At 42.1% G+C, this 22,397-nt stretch overlaps 1 protein-coding gene across 4 annotated transcripts in view; it reads left to right on the top strand.

The window, feature by feature from the left end:
• LOC124281648 (putative L-amino-acid oxidase YobN) overlaps nucleotides 1-21,000 on the top strand; it is a 91,726-nt gene extending 70,726 nt beyond the window's left edge. The window contains exons 1-8 of one of the 4 annotated variants that reach the window (XM_046717585.1): nucleotides 7,179-7,200; nucleotides 14,294-14,640; nucleotides 15,609-15,693; nucleotides 16,643-16,783; nucleotides 17,166-17,264; nucleotides 17,762-18,171; nucleotides 18,961-19,234; nucleotides 20,052-21,000. In XM_046717585.1, coding sequence (XP_046573541.1) covers nucleotides 14,299-14,640; nucleotides 15,609-15,693; nucleotides 16,643-16,783; nucleotides 17,166-17,264; nucleotides 17,762-18,171; nucleotides 18,961-19,234; nucleotides 20,052-20,575 — 1,875 coding nt within the window. In that variant the 5' untranslated portion in view covers nucleotides 7,179-7,200; nucleotides 14,294-14,298 and the 3' untranslated portion in view covers nucleotides 20,576-21,000. Of the gene's footprint in view, nucleotides 1-7,178; nucleotides 7,201-12,405; nucleotides 12,510-14,293; nucleotides 14,641-15,608; nucleotides 15,694-16,642; nucleotides 16,784-17,165; nucleotides 17,265-17,761; nucleotides 18,172-18,960; nucleotides 19,235-20,051 lie in introns of those variants that run through there. The other 3 variants (XM_046717584.1, XM_046717581.1, XM_046717583.1) reach the window with 3 other exon arrangements.
• The last annotated feature ends 1,397 nt before the right edge of the window (nucleotides 21,001-22,397 follow it).

Here is a 22,397-nt window from a genome sequence, read left to right as displayed (position 1 = left end):
GTACGACTTGGTTTTGCCTGAGTTGAAAACATTTCCTGGCTCGTCATAAACTGGTAACAACGCCAGAACCCTGATCCACAAAACGTTCGACGCTCTATGGCGTTCGTAAGCCTATGACAAACCATAGAGTTACGACAGACCGTAACGTTACGAACGCTGACGTTACAAGCCGGGTGGACTGTACAGGGCTGTTGTCATGAGTCAAACATAGTCGTGTCTTACCTGTCCCATTACAATAGATTTGTGTTCTGATCTACCCCAATGTCAGAGTGAACTGGTTAGAATAGGCCACGAACACTCGATTACATGTTTAGTGTCATGTACTTGAGGGTGTTGGGGAATCCTTATGTCCCCCGCCGTGATATTGCTGTAATGTTGCTAAAAGCGGCGTGAAACTAAAACTCATTCACTCACTCATGCACCTTATGTAAGGCGTGACTTGATCGGGTTGATAAGTTCGGTTAGTTGATTGCGTGTTAGTCTACCCTGACGGCGTGGGATATTGCTCTCAATATCAACCACTGTTTTTTGTCTGACTTAAGTATTTACAATATGTTTTGATACAGATGGAAGATGTTCTCATGGATAATCAACAATCACTCAAACAAAACATTAAGTACAACACCAGTCAGGTACCGTTTCGGTTTTATCGTCCTCATTTTCATGTATAGTTGCAACGCCCACCATCACGGTGAAACCATATGTAATATAATTGTCACAGTGTGAAACTGAATGAGTTATGACCGTTCTTAGAATGATGCCATAATTGTGTCATGCCAGTCCTCAGTCTTACGCTATAGGGATTATAATCGTCAATAATGATGTTATACACGTCCTTTGGGTCAAACCATAACAGATCAAACCGTCCTCAGTTTGACGCCGTAAGGGTTATAACCGTCCTTAAAGTGTAACTACCTTAGCAATAACGGTCGTCAGTGTGATATCATTGGCTATACCGATCCCAATATGACGCAGTATTATAACAGTCCTCAGTGCGATAACCGCGCTTAATGTATGACTAAGTTATAACTGTCCTCAGCGTGATATCATTGGTTGTAACGACCCCCATATGACGCCATGTGTGTCATAACAGTCCTCAGTGTTATAACCGCCCTTAATGTATGACTAAGTTATAACTGTCCTCAGCGTGATAACATTGGTTATAACGACCCCTACAAGACGCCATGTGTGTTATACTTGTAACAGTCCTCAGTGTGATAACCGTCCTTAATGTATGACTAAGTTATAACTGTCCTCAGTGTAATATCACTAGTTATAGCGACCCTTTTATGACGCCACGTGTGTTATAACTATCCTCAGTGTGACACGTACGGCTATAACAGACCATAATAACACGCACTTATCGATATACCTTTAGATATGTCAATTAACTATTGTGGCAATTGTCTTTATACTTTTCTTTGAATGTTGTTCTTTCAATGGTCACCTGAATAAACACTCTGCGTTGTTTCACCACTCAGCCTGTCTCTATTTTCTGACATTTCACAGATCCGTGAAGATCCGGGTTAGAATTCATCTTCAGTAAACCATGCTTGTTGTAAGAGCCGACTAACGGGATCGGGTGGTCAGACACACTGACTTTGTTGACACATGTCATCATATTCCAATTCCAATTCGATGCTCCTGCTGTCGATCACTGGATTGGCTGGTCCAGACTCGATTATTTACAAACCGCCGCCATATAGCCTGGATATTGCGGCGTTGAGCAACAAACAAACAAATCAGACATATATCACGAGGCCATCAATATCACATGTAGATATTATACCGGATGCAATGGCGAAACGGGGCGTGTTTTGGTTGCTTTATATTCCAGGTGTAAAGTTGTGTTATAGGGAAAGTAAGGTCGAACCACAAACAGGTCACTGAGATTGAAGAGATTGGATTTGATACGTGAGGCAGGGCACGTTTACTACTACGTTAGTGAGTGGGTGAGGTGGGTTTTACGTCGCTTTTAGCAATATTTCAGCAATATCAAGGCGGGGAACACTAGAAATGGGCTTCACACATTGTACACATGTGGGGAATCAAACCCGTGTGACGAGCGAACGCTTTAACCACTATTCTATCCCATCGCCCTACTACTTTCAGACGCGTAGCAAGCCATTATTTTTCGTGTAAGCCCGATAGGTTACAAAGCTGTATATTTAGATAGTATTGAAGGCTTGCCGAACCTTTTTAGCAGCAATCATGTGTAAGCACGGGCTTTAGTTGATAATGGTAGCTGCGCCCCTGGCATTAATGAAACCCACGAGCACGGGCATGGCGCCAACACATTAAGATACATAAGGACATAGCTTGAGACTTCCTCGTTGTCATTGCTTAAACGGCAACAATGTTATAACCCCTACACACATATATGTCAACACGAATGACGTGTTACAGAGAGTTCGAGGGTGTGAAAAGCATGACATTTCACGTCTAACTTTGTTCACGAGGACTGACCATTTCCACGAATTCACAATTACATTTACATAATCACAACGCATGCGCACGTGATACTTGAGTCACAACCATGTTAAATAATACATTGTGAATTCTATCTGTAGTAGACAAACACTGACAAAGTATATATACAATGACTTGGTATTTAACTGCGATAATCATAACGTCACAACATAGAGCTTACATTTAAACATGCTCTAAATATTCCCCGAGGCAGCGTGATCATGTCACATTCATCATATTGTGTTTGATGTTTTGTTTTGTTTCTTTTTGCGTTGTATATACACTTAACAAAAACTCTGATTTGTTACTCAGTGAACTGTCATTTAAATTCAAATATAAACATGTCGGGGGAAATTATCAATCACAATTGGGCGAAATGTCGGGTGGATGATCGATATAAGCATTGACGTATGTGAGGTGGATGATCGATATAAGCATTGATGGATGTGGGGTGGATGATCGATATAAGCATTGACGGATGTGAGGTGGATGATCGATATAAGCATTGATGGATGTGGGGTGGATGATCGATATAAGCATTGACGGATGTGAGGTGGATGATCGATATAAGCATTGATGGATGTGAGGTGGATGATGATGGATGTGGAGGTGGATGATCGATATAAGCATTGATGGATGTGAGGTGGATGATCGATATAAGCATTGACGGATGTGAGGTGGATGATCGATATAAGCATTGATGGATGTGAGGTGGATGATCGATATAAGCATTGATGGATGTGGGGTGGATGATCGATATAAGCATTGACGGATGTGAGGTGGATGATCGATATAAGCATTGATGGATGTGAGGTGGATGATCGATATAAGCATTGATGGATGTGAAGGTGGATGATCGATATAAGCATTGATGGATGTGATGATCGATATAAGCATTGACGGATGTGAGGTGGATGATCGATATGGGATGTGGGTGGATGATCGATATAAGCATTGACGGATGTGGGGTGGATGATCGATATAAGCATTGATGGATGTGGGGTGGATGATCGATATAAGCATTGATGGATGTGGGGTGGATGATCGATATAAGCATTGATGGATGTGGGGTGGATGATCGATATAAGCATTGACGGATGTGGGGTGGATGATTGATATAAGCATTGACGGATGTGAGGTGGATGATCGATATAAGCATTGACGGATGTGATGTGGATGGTCGATATAAGCATTGACGGATGTGAGATGGATGATCGATATAAGCATTGACGGATGTGGGGTGGATGATAGATATAAGCATTGATGGATGTGGGGTGGATCATCGATATAAGCATTGACGGATGTGAGGTGGATGATCGATATAAGCATTGACGGATGTGAGGTGGATGATCGATATAAGCATTGACGGATGTGAGGTGGATGATCGATATAAGCATTGACGGATGTGAGGTGGATGATCGATATAAGCATTGACGGATGTGAGGTGGATGATCGATATAAGCATTGATGGATGTGAGGTGGATGATCGATATAAGCATTGATGGATGTGAGGTGGATGATCGATATAAGCATTGACGGATGTAAGGTGGATGATCGATATAAGCATTGACGGATGTGAGGTGGATGATCGATATAAGCATTGACGGATGTGAGGTGGATGATCGATATAAGCATTGACGGATGTGGGGTGGATGATCGATATAAGCATTGATGGATGTGAGGTGGATGATCGATATAAGCATTGACGGATGTGAGGTGGATGATCGATATAAGCATTGACGGATGTGGGGTGGATGATCGATATAAGCATTGATGGATGTGAGGTGGATGATCGATATAAGCATTGACGGATGTGAGGTGGATGATCGATAACGACATGGAGGAACGGGTGTGGATGATCAATAACGACATGCAGGAACGGGTGTGGATGATCGATAACCACATGCAAGAACGGGGATGGATGATCGATAACAACATGCAAGAACGGGGATGGATGATCGATAACCACATGCAGGAACGGGTGAGAATGATCGATAACGACATGCAGGAACGGGGATGGATGATCGATGACATGCAGGAACGGGGGTAGATGAGATCGATAACGACATGCAGGAATGTGGGGTGGATGATCGATCTCCAAGATGGAGGAATGTGGGTGGATGATCGATAAGAACATGCAGAGACGGGGGTGGATGATCGATCTCCAAAATGCAGGAATGTGGGTCGATGATCGAAAAGAACATGCGGAGACGGGGCTGGATGATCGATAACGACATGCAGGAATGTGGGGTGGATGATCGATAATAACATGCAGGAACGTGGGTAGATGAGATCGATAACGACATGCAGGAATGTGGGGTGGATGATCGATCTCCAAGATGGAGGAATGTGGGGTGGATGATCGATAAGAACATGCAGGAACGGGGGTGGATGATCGATCTCCAAGATGGAGAAATGTGGGATGGATGATTGATAAGAACATGCAGAGACGGGGGTGGATGATCGATAACGACATGCAGGAACGGGGGTGGATGATCGATAACGACATGCAGGAACGGGGGTGGATTATCGATAACAACATGCAAGAACGGGGGTGGATCATCGATAACGACATGCAGAAATGTGAGTGGATGATCGATAACAACGTGAAGGAATTTTGGTGGATGATCGATAATAACATGCAGGAACGGGGGTGGGTGATCGATAACGACATGCAGGAATGTGGGTGGATGATCAGTATAAGCATTGACGGATGTGGGATGGATGATCGATGACGACATGCAGGAATGTGGGGTGGATGATCGATGACGACATGCAGGAATGTGGGGTGGATGATCGATATCGACATGCAGGAACAGGGGTGGATGATCGATAACGACATGCAAGAACGGGGGTGGATGATCGATAACGACATGCAGAAATGTGAGTGGATGATCGATAACGTGAAGGAATTTTGGTGGATGATCGATAATAACATGCAGGAACGGGGGTGGGTGATCGATAACGACATGCAGGAATGTGGGTGGATGATTAGTATAAGCATTGACGGATGTGGGATGGATGATCGATGACGACATGCAGGAATGTGGGTGGATGATCGATAACGTGAATGGAATTTTGGTGGATGATCGATAATAACATGCAGGAATGTGGGAGGATGATCGATAACAACTTGCAGGAACGGGGGTGGATAATCGATCTCTAAGGTGGAGAAATGTGGGGTGGATGATTGATAAAAACATGCAGAGACGAGGGTGGATGATCGATAATAACATGCAGGAACGGGGGTGGGTGATCGATAACGAAATGCAGGAATGTGGGTGGATGATTAGTATAAGCATTGACGGATGTGGGATGGATGATCGATGACGACATGCAGGAATGTGGGTGGATGATCGATGACGACATGCAGGAATGTGGGGTGGATGATCGATGACGACATGCAGGAATGTGGGAGGATGATCGATAACAACTTGCAGGAACGGGGGTGGATAATCGATCTCTAAGGTGGAGAAATGTGGGGTGGATGATCGATAAAAACATGCAGAGACGAGGGTGGATGATCGATAACGACATGCAGGAATGTGGGGTGGATGATTGATCTCCAAGATGGAGGAATGTGGGGTGGATGATCGATAAGAACATGCAGAGACGGGGGTGGATGATCGATAACGACATGCAGGAATGTGGGGTGGGTGGATGATCGATCTCCAAGATGGAGGAATGTGGGGTGGATGATTGATAAGAACAAGCAGAGACGGGGGTGGATGATCGATAACGACATGCAGGAATGTGGGGTGGATGATCGATCTCCAAGATGGAGGAATGTGGGGTGGATGATCGATAAGTGCATGCAGAGACGGGGGTGGATGATCGATAAAGACATGCAGGAATGAGGGTGGATGATCGATAATAACATGCAGAAACGGGGGTGGATGATCGATAATAACATGCAGGAATGTTGGGTGAATGATCGATCTTTAACGAACGGAATGTTGGATGATCTTTCAGCAGCTTTGAGGAAAAAGTGAGTGAGTATGATTTTACGCCGCTTTTAGAAATATTCCTGAAATATACTTCACACATTGTACCCATGTGGGAAGCGAATCCGGGTCTTCGACGAGGGGACGCTTTAACCACTAAGCTCCCTCACCGCCCCTGGAGGAATGAGATATGTCTGTTTGATCACCGACATGGACAAATGCGGAGTAAGAGACTGACCTGGGCAAACAAGGTCGTTTCGAATGAGGGCGATCAATACCAGGAAGAAATCTCCACACTTGGGTTCACAGCGTGTATGTGCCATTTTCTGGTGTCTCCGCCATAATATGGCTGGAATATTGCTACAAGCGGCGTATATTACACTCATTCACCACAACAGCCCCTTGTAACAACAAACAAATAAACATTTTGAAGATCAAAATTTCGAGATATTTAAGAGTTTGAGAGTGGGCGGAGTGATCAAATTGGGGATTTGAGGGAGGGGAGAGGGGTGAATTATATTATATTGGTGTGAGGATTTCCATACACATTACCCCAGTATTGTCGTTCATTTTTGACATAGCCAGTTGTATCATATACCTGGGTTTAGCTTAACCTTCGCTATGTCGGATAAATTCCTGACAGACATTGGTTTTTCCTAAATGCTACGCTGTAAGTCTCTATTTTCGGTTTGATTTCAAGGAAATCATCACCTCGTGATTTGACTAGCCCACAGTATAAATAGCAGCACTCTGCTGAAAGAAACTTAAACCTTCAGTGCACGATAAGGTAAGGGGCTTTTAGAACTTTTAATGTTATAGTGTACATATACATAAAGGGATGTTAGAATATTCTCACAGTGGTGATTATAAATTGTTTGCGATTTTCTTGCAACATTTAAAATCATTTTCGATTTAACCATGTTAGTAAGGACACCTTGTTTGTCCGGAAACCTGCTGTTCCGGGACTCTTAATTATGAAAGACGTTATAGTATGATATGCGTCAATCATACCTTGATCGGAAAATATACCTACATGTATTTCAAATATATTGATTTCACTGAATAGTGCGCTATCCGGATTATCAGTGAGTGAGTATGGTTTTACGCCGCTTTTAGCAATATTCCAGCAATATCACGGCGGTGTCACAAGAAATGGGCATCACACATTGTACCTATGTGGGGAATCGAACCCGGGTCTTCAGCGTGACGATACGACGCTTTAACCACTAGGCTACCCCACCGTCCCCCGAATTATCAGGGTTTCGCTGTATGTTGATGTATGTTATCTAGCGAGGCAGCCAGTGAAGTGTTGATTTTTTGTTGTCTCATCTGTATTTTCTTTGTTCCACTGGTATGCTTAAATACATCTGATCTACCAAACTTTTACTCAATATTACATTATCAATTTCGATGTAGTTGTTAGACAAATATGTATAAACACTTGATCAACCAAACTCTCAGCCAATGTCTCATTTACATTTCGATGTTTCTGTAGGCCATACATATAAACTTGATGTACAAAAGTTTCCACGAAAACACAGTTTGACGGAATACACATAGTACATACAGGTATTTTCGGACAAGGACATGTACATATTTCATTTATTCGCAACTGAAGGAATAACAGTGCTCTGGCAGCAATGGTGGCTACACATTTTACAAAATCAATTCTGAGAAATAGCACATTGCGAGAAACTCCGGCGCGTGACGGTAGGGGAATCCCCGCAGTCGGCATTGTGGGTCACAGACGGAAGATAAGGTCATATAATCAAATTGTTATAACTGGGGAATGACGACGACGATGATGATGCATCGACAAGACCCGAGGTTTCTGATTGTTTATGAACTGTTACGGTTCATATCAAAACCACTCGGGGGAAACCCGGACCAGTAATCGTACAACATCAGCTCGTTGTGTTATTGACTACTGGTACAGACCGGAGAGACGCTAAAGTCTGTACTATGTAACTAGCAGTTGCAGAAAACGCTTTAATACCGACACAAGTCACTTTTTTAAGTCCAAGATGATACTAGCATCTTCCGCATCCTCTTGTGTCTTGAGTATTCCACATGGGATATTAATAACGCCACGGTAGGCCTGTATACACTTCCTCGTGCAGTGAGATTTGCGCAGTGAGATTGCGCAGTGACGCCTGAGCGTTCCACCACTGCCACAAGCAGTGTACATCTTGTACATCACGTGACCGGACTTTTCACTCCTTCGTATACAAACATTCTAACACTGAAATCACGCCCTATATTCACTCAGTCCTTGAGTATCAACATATACGTATATATTAATGAGTAGATTATTCCAACCTGAATGCAATAAAGGATAAACGCATATGATATTCTGAATAGATCTGTAAGGCGTGGAGAAAAGTCGCGTCTTGTTGGTCACGGTTGACTCACCTTGTGAATGTGTGAGGTACATATGGGCATTTGCTGACTGGGTGAAGTAAAAGATTGATGCTGTTCTCCGGTGTTTACTTGGGCGGTGGGGTAGCATAATGGTTAAAGCGTTGGATCGTCACGCCGAAGACCCGGGGTCGAATCCCCACATGGGTACAATGTGTGAAGCCCATTTCTGGTGTCCCCCGCCGTGATGTTGCTGTAATATTGCTAAAAGCGGCGTAAAACTAAACTCACTCACTATTAAACATGAAGGCATTACAGAGCTCTGGTGACAAAGTGAAAGTAAGAAAATCTCAATTCTGAGAAGGAGCACATTGCAAGAAATCCGGCACGTGACGGCAAGGGAATGCCAGCATGAGTCACAGTCTGGGGATCAATTCACAAGTTAAAATAGAAATTTTCGTAGCTGACAAATATGTATTAAAATATAATTTGAATTCAAATAATGGCATTTAGGAAAAATTGATAACAATAACGCAACAAAAATACTTATAATAAAAGTTATAATATTGTGCACAAAATTATTTCAGAAGAGGCTAAAAAACACCACCATTACCTTTCCATGTTCTGGATTGACTACAATTGTATCGGTGGGTTCTTATGTGCGTAATAACTTCAATAGGACACCATTTGTCTATTAATCGCCCTCAATATGCAATTACATCCCTCAGTATGGTACTATTTGATATAACCTCCTGAGATGTGATATGTATACTAGTGAGTGAGTGAGTGAGTTTAGTTTTACGCCGCACTCAGCAATATTCCAGCTATGTGGCGGCGGTTTGTAAATAATCGGATCTGGACCTGACAATCCAGGGGTCAACAGCATGAACATCGTTCTACGCAATTGGGATACGGTGACGTGTCAACCCAGTCAGCGAGCCTGACCACCCGATCCCGTTAGTCGCCTCTTACGACAAGCATGGGGTACTGAAAATATATTCTAACCCGGATCTTCACGGGTCAATCAATCAATCAATCTTTATTTTCTTTGTAGTTGAGGCCATAGGCCCAGGCTACACTTCAGGATTTCAGAGCGCTACATATGTGTATATATAGTTCAGAAGACAATGAGTTAATTTATAAAGTATACAAAAGGAACTATGATATTATTGGCATAGAAGTGAATGTCTAAGTTTCATTGCATTGTGTATATAAATAGCTAGGTTTTTTACAATATATGGATTGCCAGTTGACATGAGCATATTAAACTTATGAATAGTGGGATTCGAAAAAAAGTTATGTGGTAAATACAAACATCTCAGATTTTGATAACATTTACTTACCAAAATAAAATGAAATTCATTTTCAATAAAGTTTTCTTTACATACAAAACATAATCTATTTGATCTGGGTTGATTAATATATCGACCGGTTTCAATTTGGAAGCGGGGTGAAGAACATCTGAATTTAGCAAGGGCCGATCGGAATTTTGAAATTGATACATCTTTTATGTAATATTCAACACTAAATGAGATTTTAAAATAAGAACATAGTGAAAATTTAAGACTATTTACAAGCGATGTGTGCCATTCTTGTTCATAAGTTGCACTTAGTCTAAAACAAATTCTGATATGAATTATCGACATTACATAAATATTGCTGCTGTTCACGGGTCGATATGTGTAATAACAGCATTCGGTATGATACTACATGTATATGTGTAATAACCTCCTTCCTTGTGCTCTTGGGTATGTTAGAACAGCCCTCGGTGTAATAACCCTCCCCAAATGTGATACTGTGCAATGCCCGCCTTCAGGAGGACACCGTTCAATATGAGGTGTTATATCTGACCTGTTCGTTTTGCAAGGTTTGTCGTTTCTCTCCAATTCACCGTTAGGTTTATTTAAGTTCATTACGTTCGCTTTGGCTCCGTACCCGACAAGAGCGGGCAGGATAATTCTGACAGACATAAATCCGATCAATGCAACAGCTCAGATAGAGTTTCAACAAATGGCAGTCGCTGCGTGATCAGGCGATATACTATGACCGTGCTCCGATCTAGGTGATACATGTTTAGGATTATTTCATCATAAGAGAGTATTCAGTTACAGCAAAACCCCGTCAATGCTGACGATACCCGTATCCCGAGAGACTGCCCTGCTTCAACAGAAAATTGTAATGTAGCTTAGGCTAATGCTATATAATTGTTCATAAGAGAGTTGCCCTCAATACAAAGGTTTCTGGAATGAAGGGGTTGCAAGACTAACTGGATTACACGGAAGAGGATTTTGCTTACCTTCCTTTCCTTTCACACCAACCCATAAAAGACCATTTTGTGACCCTACCTATCCTGTGAACTTCCCCATGTGAATAGTGAGTGAGTGAGTCTAATTTTACGCCGCTTTATTTAGCAATATTCCAGCAATATCACGGCGGGGGACACCAAAAAAGGGCTTCACACATTGTACTCATGTGGGGAATCGAACCCGGATCTTCGGCGCGACGAGCAAACGCTTTATGCTATGTTCACACTATCACGATTCGCGCCACGACTGAAATCGTGGTCTTAATCGTGAACTAATCGTGGTGATCCTATCAGATCTTATCAGATCTTGAGGTCAGTCGTGGCAATAGTGTTGATTAAACACGATTAATTATCAATCGTAATCATCGCATCAGATCGTATTGAATCGTAACAAAGCGCAACGTATCGTGTCTAATTGTGCTTCCAAATCGTGGTGATCGGAATCAATCGTGGTTGTGGGTTGTAGTGTTCACTTTGTTGAAGTTCAAGAAACAGTGAAGTCCATGGTCAGTCCATGGTCAGTTGGGCTGTGTATATATAATCCGTCGGGGTCTAATCGTAGCTCAAATCGTGATCACCTCGATCGTGATCGTGAAAGACATCGCGACCACAATCGTATCCTATCGCAACAGAGTGCATCGGTTCGTGATGAACGTATGGGAACGTACCTGCACGGACCACATCGTCCCAAATCGGGGACCCCTATCGCGATGATCGTGTCAGATCGCGACCCAATCGTGGAGTCGAGAGGGACAATCTTATCGAAACGTATGTGATCGTATCTGAAAGGGAGATCAGATCGTGACAAAAACGCATCCAAGCGCACCAAATCGTATCAAAACGTATCGACTCGCATCACCTCGTATCAAAACCAGAAATTTCAGAGAAGTTCCACGATCAGCTACGAAAGGCCAATCGTACGATAGTGTGAACCGAGCATTAATCACTAGGCTTATATGACACTCCTAAACAATCAAACTAAACAGCAGATGTTGTTGTCTTCTTTTCTGATGTAGATATGAACAAACATATTATATAATATATATGCTGACCTAATCGTATCGACATGCAGTATGCTATATACACATTACAGTATCAAATACCGGTCAAAATGTCGAGTGACATTCGATACAGTATGTGATGAAAAGTTTGTCCATTGAATAAAACTTTCTTTTTCTCAAATGATGAGGATAAATATTGCATGCCTGTTTTCACGTCTTCCGTGTTTTTGCACTTCTTCCGTGTTTTGGTTGAAAATGATGGTTTTCCCAAAACGTCGACATAAACTGAATATTGCTATTGCGCTTTGACTTGGACATGGTCACATGACAGAACACTATATATACATCAATACATGCTACACCCTGTTATTGTGATAACAAGCAGACGGTGGCGTAGGTAGTAGATTAAAGGGGAACTGAATTACCTACAAGGTGAGCGTGTTTTCTGTAATGGTGACATGTTACAAATAATTGTTTAGACTTTATTAGGTTTCTTTAGCTGACGTTTATACCGAACATGTTTAATATGAAAGAATATATAGTATGCACAATTTGACATACTCCTATCATAATTATATATAAGGACACATACTTACGTATACAGTGAGTGAGTGAGTTTAGTTTTACGCCGCTTTTAGCAATATTCCAGCAATATCACGGCGGGGACACCAGAAATGGACTTCACACATTGTACCCATGTGGGGAATCGAACCCGGGTCTTCGGTGTGGCGAGCGGACGCTTTAACCACTAGGCTACCTCACCGCCATTTACGTATACAGGTACGGCGAGTTCGTTGACTAGGTTTTGATGTATAAATATCTGATTGTATCTGAGACAATTACATTGACGCTTCTAGGGAAGTAACCATTTCAAAACATTGAAATAAGAACGACACATGACGCTAGGAGACTCCCTCACAGTAGTTAACTGACAAGAAGACGATATCAGTATAGATTTTAGTTATAAATAAGGTCACAATAATTACGGTTAAAAATGAGTACCGAAAACTCAAATAATTAGGATGTAAAACCAGATTAATGATTCGTTACATATATGAATTTTATCAGCACGAATTGAGATATTTTGTCACTACAAACTGAAACATAAAGAACGTTTGGACTTGAACACAGACACGACATAGCCTAAATACTATTAATGGCGAGTGAACGTATTTGACATACTATTTCGCTCGTTTGAAGTTCAGAAAACGCGAACGGTAGAAATTCACTTTGAAAGTGAAAATCGATTATATGTTTTAACTTACGTTCCTATTGAGTGTGCAGTACGAGATAAGATTATCGCCTCATGTTATTACTTCCGGGAGCAGAGTTTAATCGTGTGATCAGATCACGATTCTATATAGATAATAAGAGAAAGGGTGAGTGGTCCAATCCGCTTTAAATCGTTATATCACGACACTTTATGTTGAACAAAAGATATGGATAAAAATGACTCAAGATGTAAAAACAAAACTAACACATGTTTCGTTTGGGCTGCCAATATTTGAAAATACAAGGCTCTCGGGGGATTATACTGGTTTTAGGTTTCGATCTGGAAATAATACTTATTTATGTCGATTTTAATATTAGATATATGAAATGCTTGGGATTATGTTGAGCAAGGTTCGCTTCAGATGAATTAACGTTCTCGTATTAGAAAGTGTGTAATAGAGACAGAGACAGATGCAAAAGCTCTCATTGCTGCACATCTAAATGCTTTTGGGGAACACTGATAACAAACGGTGCACGGAAGGGGAAATGCTGTTCCCGCAGCTATTATCAAATATCTAGAGCATAATGGTACTTTGGTCGGAACAATGCCTCCCTCAGCAACGCAACTTTCTAGAGTTGCCCCGCCCCACACTGCACTGTATAACATATCATAGCACCTCACAGCAGTGCACTGCAATCTACAATACATTCCTTCGTCCCGCTGAGCCCCGTCCCACACCATACTGCACTATAATACATTGCATCGCATCGCATCGTGTCACAACCAATCACAACCAATCACAACTAATCACCTCATCGATCCGCCCCGCCCCCCCGCCCCGCCCCGCCCAGCCCCGCCCCGCCCCGCCCAGCCCAGCCCAGCCCAGCCCAGCCCTCATCATCGTCTCTACACCAACCCTTACTCCATCCCCCATCCAGTATGACTTTCATAACCACAGTACCAAATTCCACAGTTACCATGTAACAGTGTGTTCTCTATCCAGCCACCATGGACAGTGACTCCGTACCTCAGTATCTACGTCGCCCACCTTTGTCCGCTCTCGATTCCGTCTCTTCCGGTCTGTACAACAAGGCTCCGAGTCAGTGCAACACACCCGGTTGCACGTGCAGAGGATCTGACGTCCCACCAGAGCAGCAGGATTTCACCTCCAAGCCATTTTACGACGCCCTCACTGACGGGGGACTGGATTATGTGTACGCCAAACAAAACGGGCTTAATCCCCAGGAACACTACAGGAAGACCACGCATCACCGGAAACACGTGATCGTGGTGGGGGCCGGAACATCCGGTCTGTCGGCGGCGTATGAGCTGAGCCAGGCTGGACATCAAGTGAGACCCTATTCGATCTTCTGTCTACTTAGGGAAGGTGGGGTAGTCTTGTGGATAAAGCGTTTGCTCGTCTGGCCCGGCTTCGATGCCCCACAAGGGTAAAAGATGTCAAGAGATCTATTTTATATAGTTGGGATGTTGCTATAGTGGAGTAAAACCAGTTGTTATCTTGTCATCTCAGAAGGCTATGGGGGATTGAGTGATTTGAGTTTGACGCCATTTCGAACGTTTTCTCAGTTGTTTTCGGGTGTCGAGTTAATGGTGGAGGAAACCCCGAAGTAAGGAAGATAAGGCGGTTGGTAATATTATTCTGTAATTTGTGAAAATTACCTGTTCTATATTAATTCTTATTGAGAGATACATGCAAAGTATTGATGTGAATATTTCGATTTTATGTGAGTTCTTGAGATCTCTTTCTCGTGTTTCTTTATGTTAATATCGATCTCGAAACGTCAATCGTGTTGCAACATATAAATAATAGTTGTTACGTCGATATTTGTCAAATGACAAATTATGTTTGTACATATATGAAATATATATATAATGAGAGTGATATTATGAATTAATGGCAAAACAAAACAATCAGTGCTTTTCAGTCACCTTTCGCGATTAGCATCCCATAATGGGCTTCAAGTTCATGGTATTCTGGGTAAGAACAGCTACCCTATTGGTCAGTCGAGACTTGGACTTATCACGCAGTGTGAAGAGTTGCTCATGTTATCAATCCCTTGTCTGACCTGTCCGGAGCCGATTATTTACTTTCTGTAGCTGGAATTTTGCTGATTGTCAGGGTACAAACAAAACCAAACCCGTGACGAGCGGACGCTCCTTCTACTGGGCTACCCCACCATATATTAAAGGTTTAACCTGGAATAGTACTAGTATGCTATTTAAGTACTTTATGGTGGTTATATTCTATTTTGTGATCCTTATGATTTGTTATTAAACAATCATCGATCAATTCGCAGGTAACTATCCTAGAGATACAGCACAGAGTTGGTGGGCGAGCGAAGACTATCAAAGATAAATTTGCAGATGGCCTCCACGCAGAAGGTATGCTATTCTTTATCCTAGATGTTAAATCTGTTAACCGAGTTTGAATGATGTTAAAGCAACGTATGAATACCTCCTTAACACACACACCCAACACCCCACCACACACACACACCCCACCCCACCCCTGTATAGCCTCCCCAGTGAAGGGCATAATATTATCTTTTTACAATCATTTTCGAGTATAATTTTCGTTTCTCATCAATTATTAATTTTTATTTGCGTGATTTCCATTATTTTCTCAATGTTACTAATTTATTTTAAAAATGTTCTTTTTGTTCTAAATATTTCCCCCTTATTTTGAGTTCTTAAAATATGACTGACATAAGGACAAAGTGATCAAAATGACATAATTTAATCGATATCATAAAAATTTAAATTACGAAAAAGAAACGAGAAATTTCGATGTAAAAAACAATATATGTATGCTATCAAAGTGGTACCATTGAGCTCTCTCAAAGAGTCAAATAGTCTTTTGAGTGAGTGAGTAGGGTGTAGTCGGCTTTAACCATACATACTCCATATAACGGTATGTCTGCTTTGAAGTGGGAGGAAACCCCGAAGTGGCGTGTACCATTTTTTGTGAGACCCAACATTTAAAAGGGAAATCGGGCAAACCTAGAAACAGAATCAAGACAAATGATGAATTCATATGAATATAAGTTTCAGGATTTCCTTAGAAATGCAATTCGGCAACTATGAAGCCTCAGAAGACTGGTGACTCCGAAAAGCAGGGATTTATTGATTCAGTGGGGTACTATGCCACATAATGTAACAAGCTTGGTAACCTGTATAAAAGCACTGATATAAAGGGGTGCGCCATGTTATCTCACTGAACTAAAGAGGTGCATTACTACATATCATTGATTAAAAGAGTGCAGTACCGTATAATATTGTATAATGCCATTGACTTCAGTATGTGCTCTGTTATATAATGCCATTGTTTTAGGGGGAGCAATGCGGCTTCCGGAGAGTCACTACCTGACCAAGCACTATATTGACCTGTTCCAAGTGCCAATCAGACGGTTTCAGAACACAAACGAAAACGGCTTTCTCTCCTTCTACGGTGACCCCAAGATAAAGATGTCAGGTAATTTCCACATGTAGACTGTGCAAGCTTTGTGTATATCGATAGTGTTGCCTGTAGAACAGAATATGTTCAATACCTTCCAAACTCCACAGCCATCAACAAAACATTTCCTGAAAATCACAGAGTAGACGGCACATGCTTTTAACGTTACCAGCGTTAAATATCACAAACCTTTCAATAGAAGTCTGTCGAAGAGGTCAATATGTCGCTGAATGATCAGGATGGCAACTTCTTCCACTTTATCATTCAATAAGACCATGCATTTTTGTATTACTAACAATCTAATCGCCAAGACATGGCGTAAACACTATTTTGATCGGGACACACAATATGTAAGGGGGCCTCTTGAAGGTGATTATTCTTATGCGACCGTGTGTTTCAGAATGGAATGCCAACAGCGACTGGTATTGTACAAAGTACTGGAAAGGCTGGGACGCCAACATAGAAAAGTTCAAAACAGAACTTGGCATCAAAGGAATAAGTAAGTAGTGTCTATAGATACATCCTAATTCATTGTACAAAACCACCAATGTTTGAAGAACATACTATGTTATATTTTGGTTATTGTTCTATAACGCGACACTCAGCCATGTTCCAGTGATGTGACGGGATTGGTCATGAAAATCAATAGAGCATAGATATTCAGCAGATGCATTTGTTCTTGTCAAGTAACATGTTCGTTGCCAGTAATGCAGATGAAAGTAGTTCCAGCATTATGGTTGAGCCAGTGAGAGGTTGACTGACTTTAAGTCCCAGAACATGTTTTACAAAAGACAAAGTTCTTAAGTTCTTTTGATAGAATATAATAAGAATGAGCCAAAAGCCTTTCTTCATCATCAGCCCAAGGTAATCAAAACTTTCCAAATGTCATAGACTTACATAAACTCTATTGGATGAATTTGTTTCAATGTCTGTCTGCATGACAGACTAAATCAGAAGCTGAGAAAAGCAAAAATATCACTCTGATTTCGTTTTTAGACGACTACTTTGATCGCACGGTGGCGCCTATATATGCCGAGCTTCGCCGTGACCCTAGCCCCAAGGGGTGGGCGCTTTGGGTCAAGAAATGGAGCCAGTTTTCTGTCGAAGAATTCCTGAAGTCCGACAACTTTCAGAGCACAGCCGACAGGTACAAACTGAGGCCATGGCCACAGAAAGCCATTGAGGCTTACAACGTGCGGAACTATATTCCGCTCATCAACTCCAGCCTGGTGGAGTATCTCAGAGAGTTGTTAGGCCAGTGGTGGAAGGATCCCCTGTACACGCCTACTGAGGGCATGGAGGAGGTTGCAAAGGCCTTCATGCGGAAGAATACAACAGGCTGGAACCCGGATGTGTATCTGAGTAAGGACATCCGATATGGAATAAAGGTTGAAGCCATTGAGGAGGTCAGTATAATATTCCGCTGATTTATTAAGAGCATATCTCGACAAGGATCTGTGTTTATCATGTTGGTATAGACTATTTGTTTATAGCAATGTTGCTTCAGCGTGCAGTCTCACGGAAAACCTTAATTGCAACATAAGTACAGGTATCCCAAGAGATCCTATTTAAAAAAAAAGTATAACTTGCTTTCGCAACACACAACACATTATTCTTCTGAACACTCATTACGTCCAAAGAGTTGTTCCATCTATAATTGTGTAACGCTTCCGGGTTAGAATTGATATTCAGTAACTCATGCTTGTCGTAAGAGGCGGCTAACGGGATCGGGTCGTCAGGCTCGCTGACTTGGTTGGCACATGTCATCGGTTCCCAACTGCGTAGATGCTGTTGATCACTGGATTGTCTGGTCCAGACTTGCTTATCGCCGCCATGTAGCTGGAATATTGCGGAGTAAAACTAAACTCAATCACTATAATTTTCAACATATTTTTTCGCAGCATTTTTGCCAACAGAATTATTAAAAATAAACAAAACTCTCCAATAGATTAATAATACAAGATAAAAACTTGAACCTGAAGGTTCATTGTTCACTTTAGTTTTTACCTCCTTGAGAAAGAAACTCGTTCCTTAACTATTTTTTGTCTAAATGGAACATACTATAACAACGTTTTACACATTGGCTCTTCTGAAATATTTCGAACTCTGAGCCTGTGGGAATGATCATGGATAGTATAAATTTCATTTAGACGGTGGAAGTATGAAGGGAGTGACCATTTCCCGTCTGTTATTAGATTTCACAGCCAAACGGGGAGAAAGTCGTGAGGGTTACTGGTCGTAACGAGGCGACCAAACAACGGGTAGAGTTCACCGGGGATGCTGTGATCATAACCGTCCCCCTGACGGTTCTCCGACAGATGAAGGTGCCCCTGACGCGGTCAAGACAGCAGGCAGTAGAGGGCATCTACTACGAAGCATCAACAAAGATCCTGCTACAGTGCCGGACTAGATTCTGGCAGAATCCAGACAACCTACAGGGAGGCTTCTCCAAGACAAATCTACCCATTGGTAAGCTTCTGTGGCCCATGTTGAGAAGATGAAAGGATACTAGACCTGGATACAGATGCGTCTTGCGATCAGAATACATTGTGTAAGAGGTTCGATGACAGTGTATCCCCGTAGAGTTTCTGTGACAAAATATTCTCAGATTCACAGCAGATAGGTCCCCTCTTCCAGAGTCTGTAATCCTGGAAGAGGCTGAATGGGTCAAATGTGCCTCATAACTGACTTAAGGTGGGGGATAAGGCGGCAGAATAGGTCCACAATACTGCATGCTTGTCTTTCCGTGTCGTCCTGTGCGTAGAGCTCAGGTCACAATCAGTTTAAGTCAAGACACGTTGGGCGCGGAGGGTTTTTGGATGGGTGACCGAGTTTGGCAGCTTGACTCCTGAGAGTTTCTCGGACTTCAGTCCTGCCCCACAACGAAGCGCTTGTGATACATATGGTCTCACCTTAGGCAAGTGAGCTTGTTCAAAACTGCCTCTGTCCACTGTAGTATAATTGAGAACCTAGTATGATACGATGGTAGTCTGAATTTGAACTTTGAGCGCCTGACAGGTGACCGGTTGTATTCTCCACAAGGAGCGTCCTGTACTCGTTGACCAGGGGTAGTATATCAGAGCTTTGCAGATTCCTTGCAGATTCCGCGGGGTGATAGGTCTATGTTCTGCTTGTCTATCAAAGATGGGAACTGGGCCCTTCCAGTACCCCATGCTTGACTTTCAATAGTAATTTAAGAACTTGAGTTCATCTGTCACTGTTAATGGATATTGCAACACGCAGCCTTCCAATTGTGGATGTTCTTAACTTGTTTTGATTATTCCAGGTCAGCTACACTACCCTGACTGGGAGCAGTCGGGGATACCGGAAGATGAACGTGGAATCCTGGTTATCTACACCTGGGGACAAGACGCGGAAATGTTCGGCGCCCAAAAACCAGAAGAGGCCATCGAGAATGCTGTGAAACAGGTGGCAACAATTCACCCCGAGATTGTTGATAATTTTGAAGTTGGTGCAGTACAAGCCTGGTTCAACGAACCCACAGCTCAAGGTGCCTTTGTGTATCTCAGACCAGACCAATATAATGACAGCCTCTTGCAGCTTCTCAAGTCAGACCACCCTGTTTACCTAGCGGGCGAGGCACTGTCGTGGTCCAATGGCTGGATACAGGGGGCGATGGAATCAGGCTTGAGGGCGGCCTATGAGTTCTACAGTTATAACGAAAAGCAGTTCCCGCCTAAAATGAACAGATGTGAACGTGCACACCAGTATGAGTGTCCACAGTCTGAAGGAGTCTGGTCTCATCATCAGTTCTCCAGCAGTCAGAAGTATGGTCATCAGGGGCCATGAGGTATGGGATGCACATTCTGGTGACTAGTACTGGAGAACAGTACTACGCCGGGAAACCGATACTAGATAGCACTGATTGTCGTCACCCCCTACAGTTTGGGATAATACTGCTTACATGACTGACTTCACTCTCTACGGCTTGGGAACCATTACCAGATAACCAGGTTGCATTGCTACTACACTCTCAGCCACAGACTGTTTATAGGACTTACAACCATTTGCAAAAGAATATGATTACCCAGAAGTCAATATTGCATTGTAACAACGACCATCGTCTTGGAAGTAACTCTGTGTAGAGTCTAGTTACTTTCTATGCTAGCTTCCCGTCGGTTATTCCGGTTGAGTTGATATTTTTTTTGTATTGCCAACACAAAACATGTATGAGAGAGCACTGTTCATTTAACGTATTACTCCTATCAACCAGGGGCTCCTTTCACGAAGCAACCTTTACTAAGGTTAACCTTAACTCCCATTCTTTAACATTGCACTAAGGTTACCTTTGTGACTTACGATCGACTTAGTGCTTTGTGAAAGGAGGCCCAGGAACATAACGAGCTTCAAAGGAAATTGAAAAACACATTATTTGTCTAAAACTCGTCAATCGTACAACGTGGCCAAAGAACGGTTCATAGATCCTTTGTGACACTGTATTCGATCCATAGGTACTTATATGTTGCTTACCCAAACAATATTGACGGTAACAAAAAAATTAGTCATCTCACTGACTTTTTCTACTTGAGACGTGCTGTAAACGTAACTCCAGATTATGCATGTACATATATGTTATACACGTATGTAGTGTAAATATAATTGTAAATAGAATGATAATAATTATCACTGTTTTAGTGAGAAATGCCTGCATTCTGCATTATGAAGTCTGAGCACAACCATCGGTAGCTTCTAAGATCATTAGTGAAAGTATTCACTCTTTCCCCTCTTATAGTGGATATGCAAGGGATGTTAAACAGATTCTCCTGCAACGATCAATTATTCTTGCAGCACCTACAGAGCTTCTGATGCGATGATAGCACAGATAACTAGTAATTACAATGTAATTGTGAAGTGCATTCCCTTGCAAGGATTATAGCCGTATATCCTGATTGCCGTGTAGCAGTTGTAAACCTGATTCGTCTTGACACAGCAACTTGTTCTGCAGACTTGCCTCCCTTGAACGTGTGGGAAATCCATGATCGATAGTTCGAATCCCTCATTCGTTTATGGTTTGTTCAAAATTACAAAACACCTGAGACCTGAATTAGGCTTACCTCCTACCTCAAACTGAAATGCCGAGATAGGTCTGAAATACTGTTTAAAGTGTTGAGGACCAAGTCACTCTCTAGTTTCTGCATGTCCATTTACACGTATATACTCTAGATCGCTTTTGTGTTGGACGTTAATGTTTTACGTTCTACTATATATTTGAACATACATATTTGTAAATATTTGAAATTGTTTATTATTCATCATTATTATAGAAAAAATGTATTATTCTGCTTTTTGCCTGATAAATAAATAATAATTAGATGTATTGTGTTGTGTGTTTGTTGTGTTTATACTGTTTCGTCGTTTAATCCGCGCACTTAGTAATGCTGAGTATGGTCGAGTTTAGACCAGAAAAGCTAGTGATTAATATTATGAGCAACAATCAACGTCGTTGGAGAACGACAAGCATTGCATGTTTGGCTTGAAATGAAGTCGGAATCACTACGGTGTATGGGACGATAAAAACGACAGGTAAAGAGTGTCCCGCTGTGTTCTCTGTAAATAATCGAGTCTGGACCAGACAATCCAGTGATCAACAGCATGAGAATCGATCTGCGCA

This window comes from Haliotis rubra, unplaced genomic scaffold (assembly GCF_003918875.1).
Source record: "Haliotis rubra isolate DU_JTF1 unplaced genomic scaffold, ASM391887v1 Scf287, whole genome shotgun sequence".
Lineage (NCBI taxonomy): Eukaryota > Metazoa > Mollusca > Gastropoda > Lepetellida > Haliotidae > Haliotis > Haliotis rubra.
Note: the sequence above shows the minus strand (reverse complement) of the source record. Positions and strands in the feature narration are given on the sequence as shown.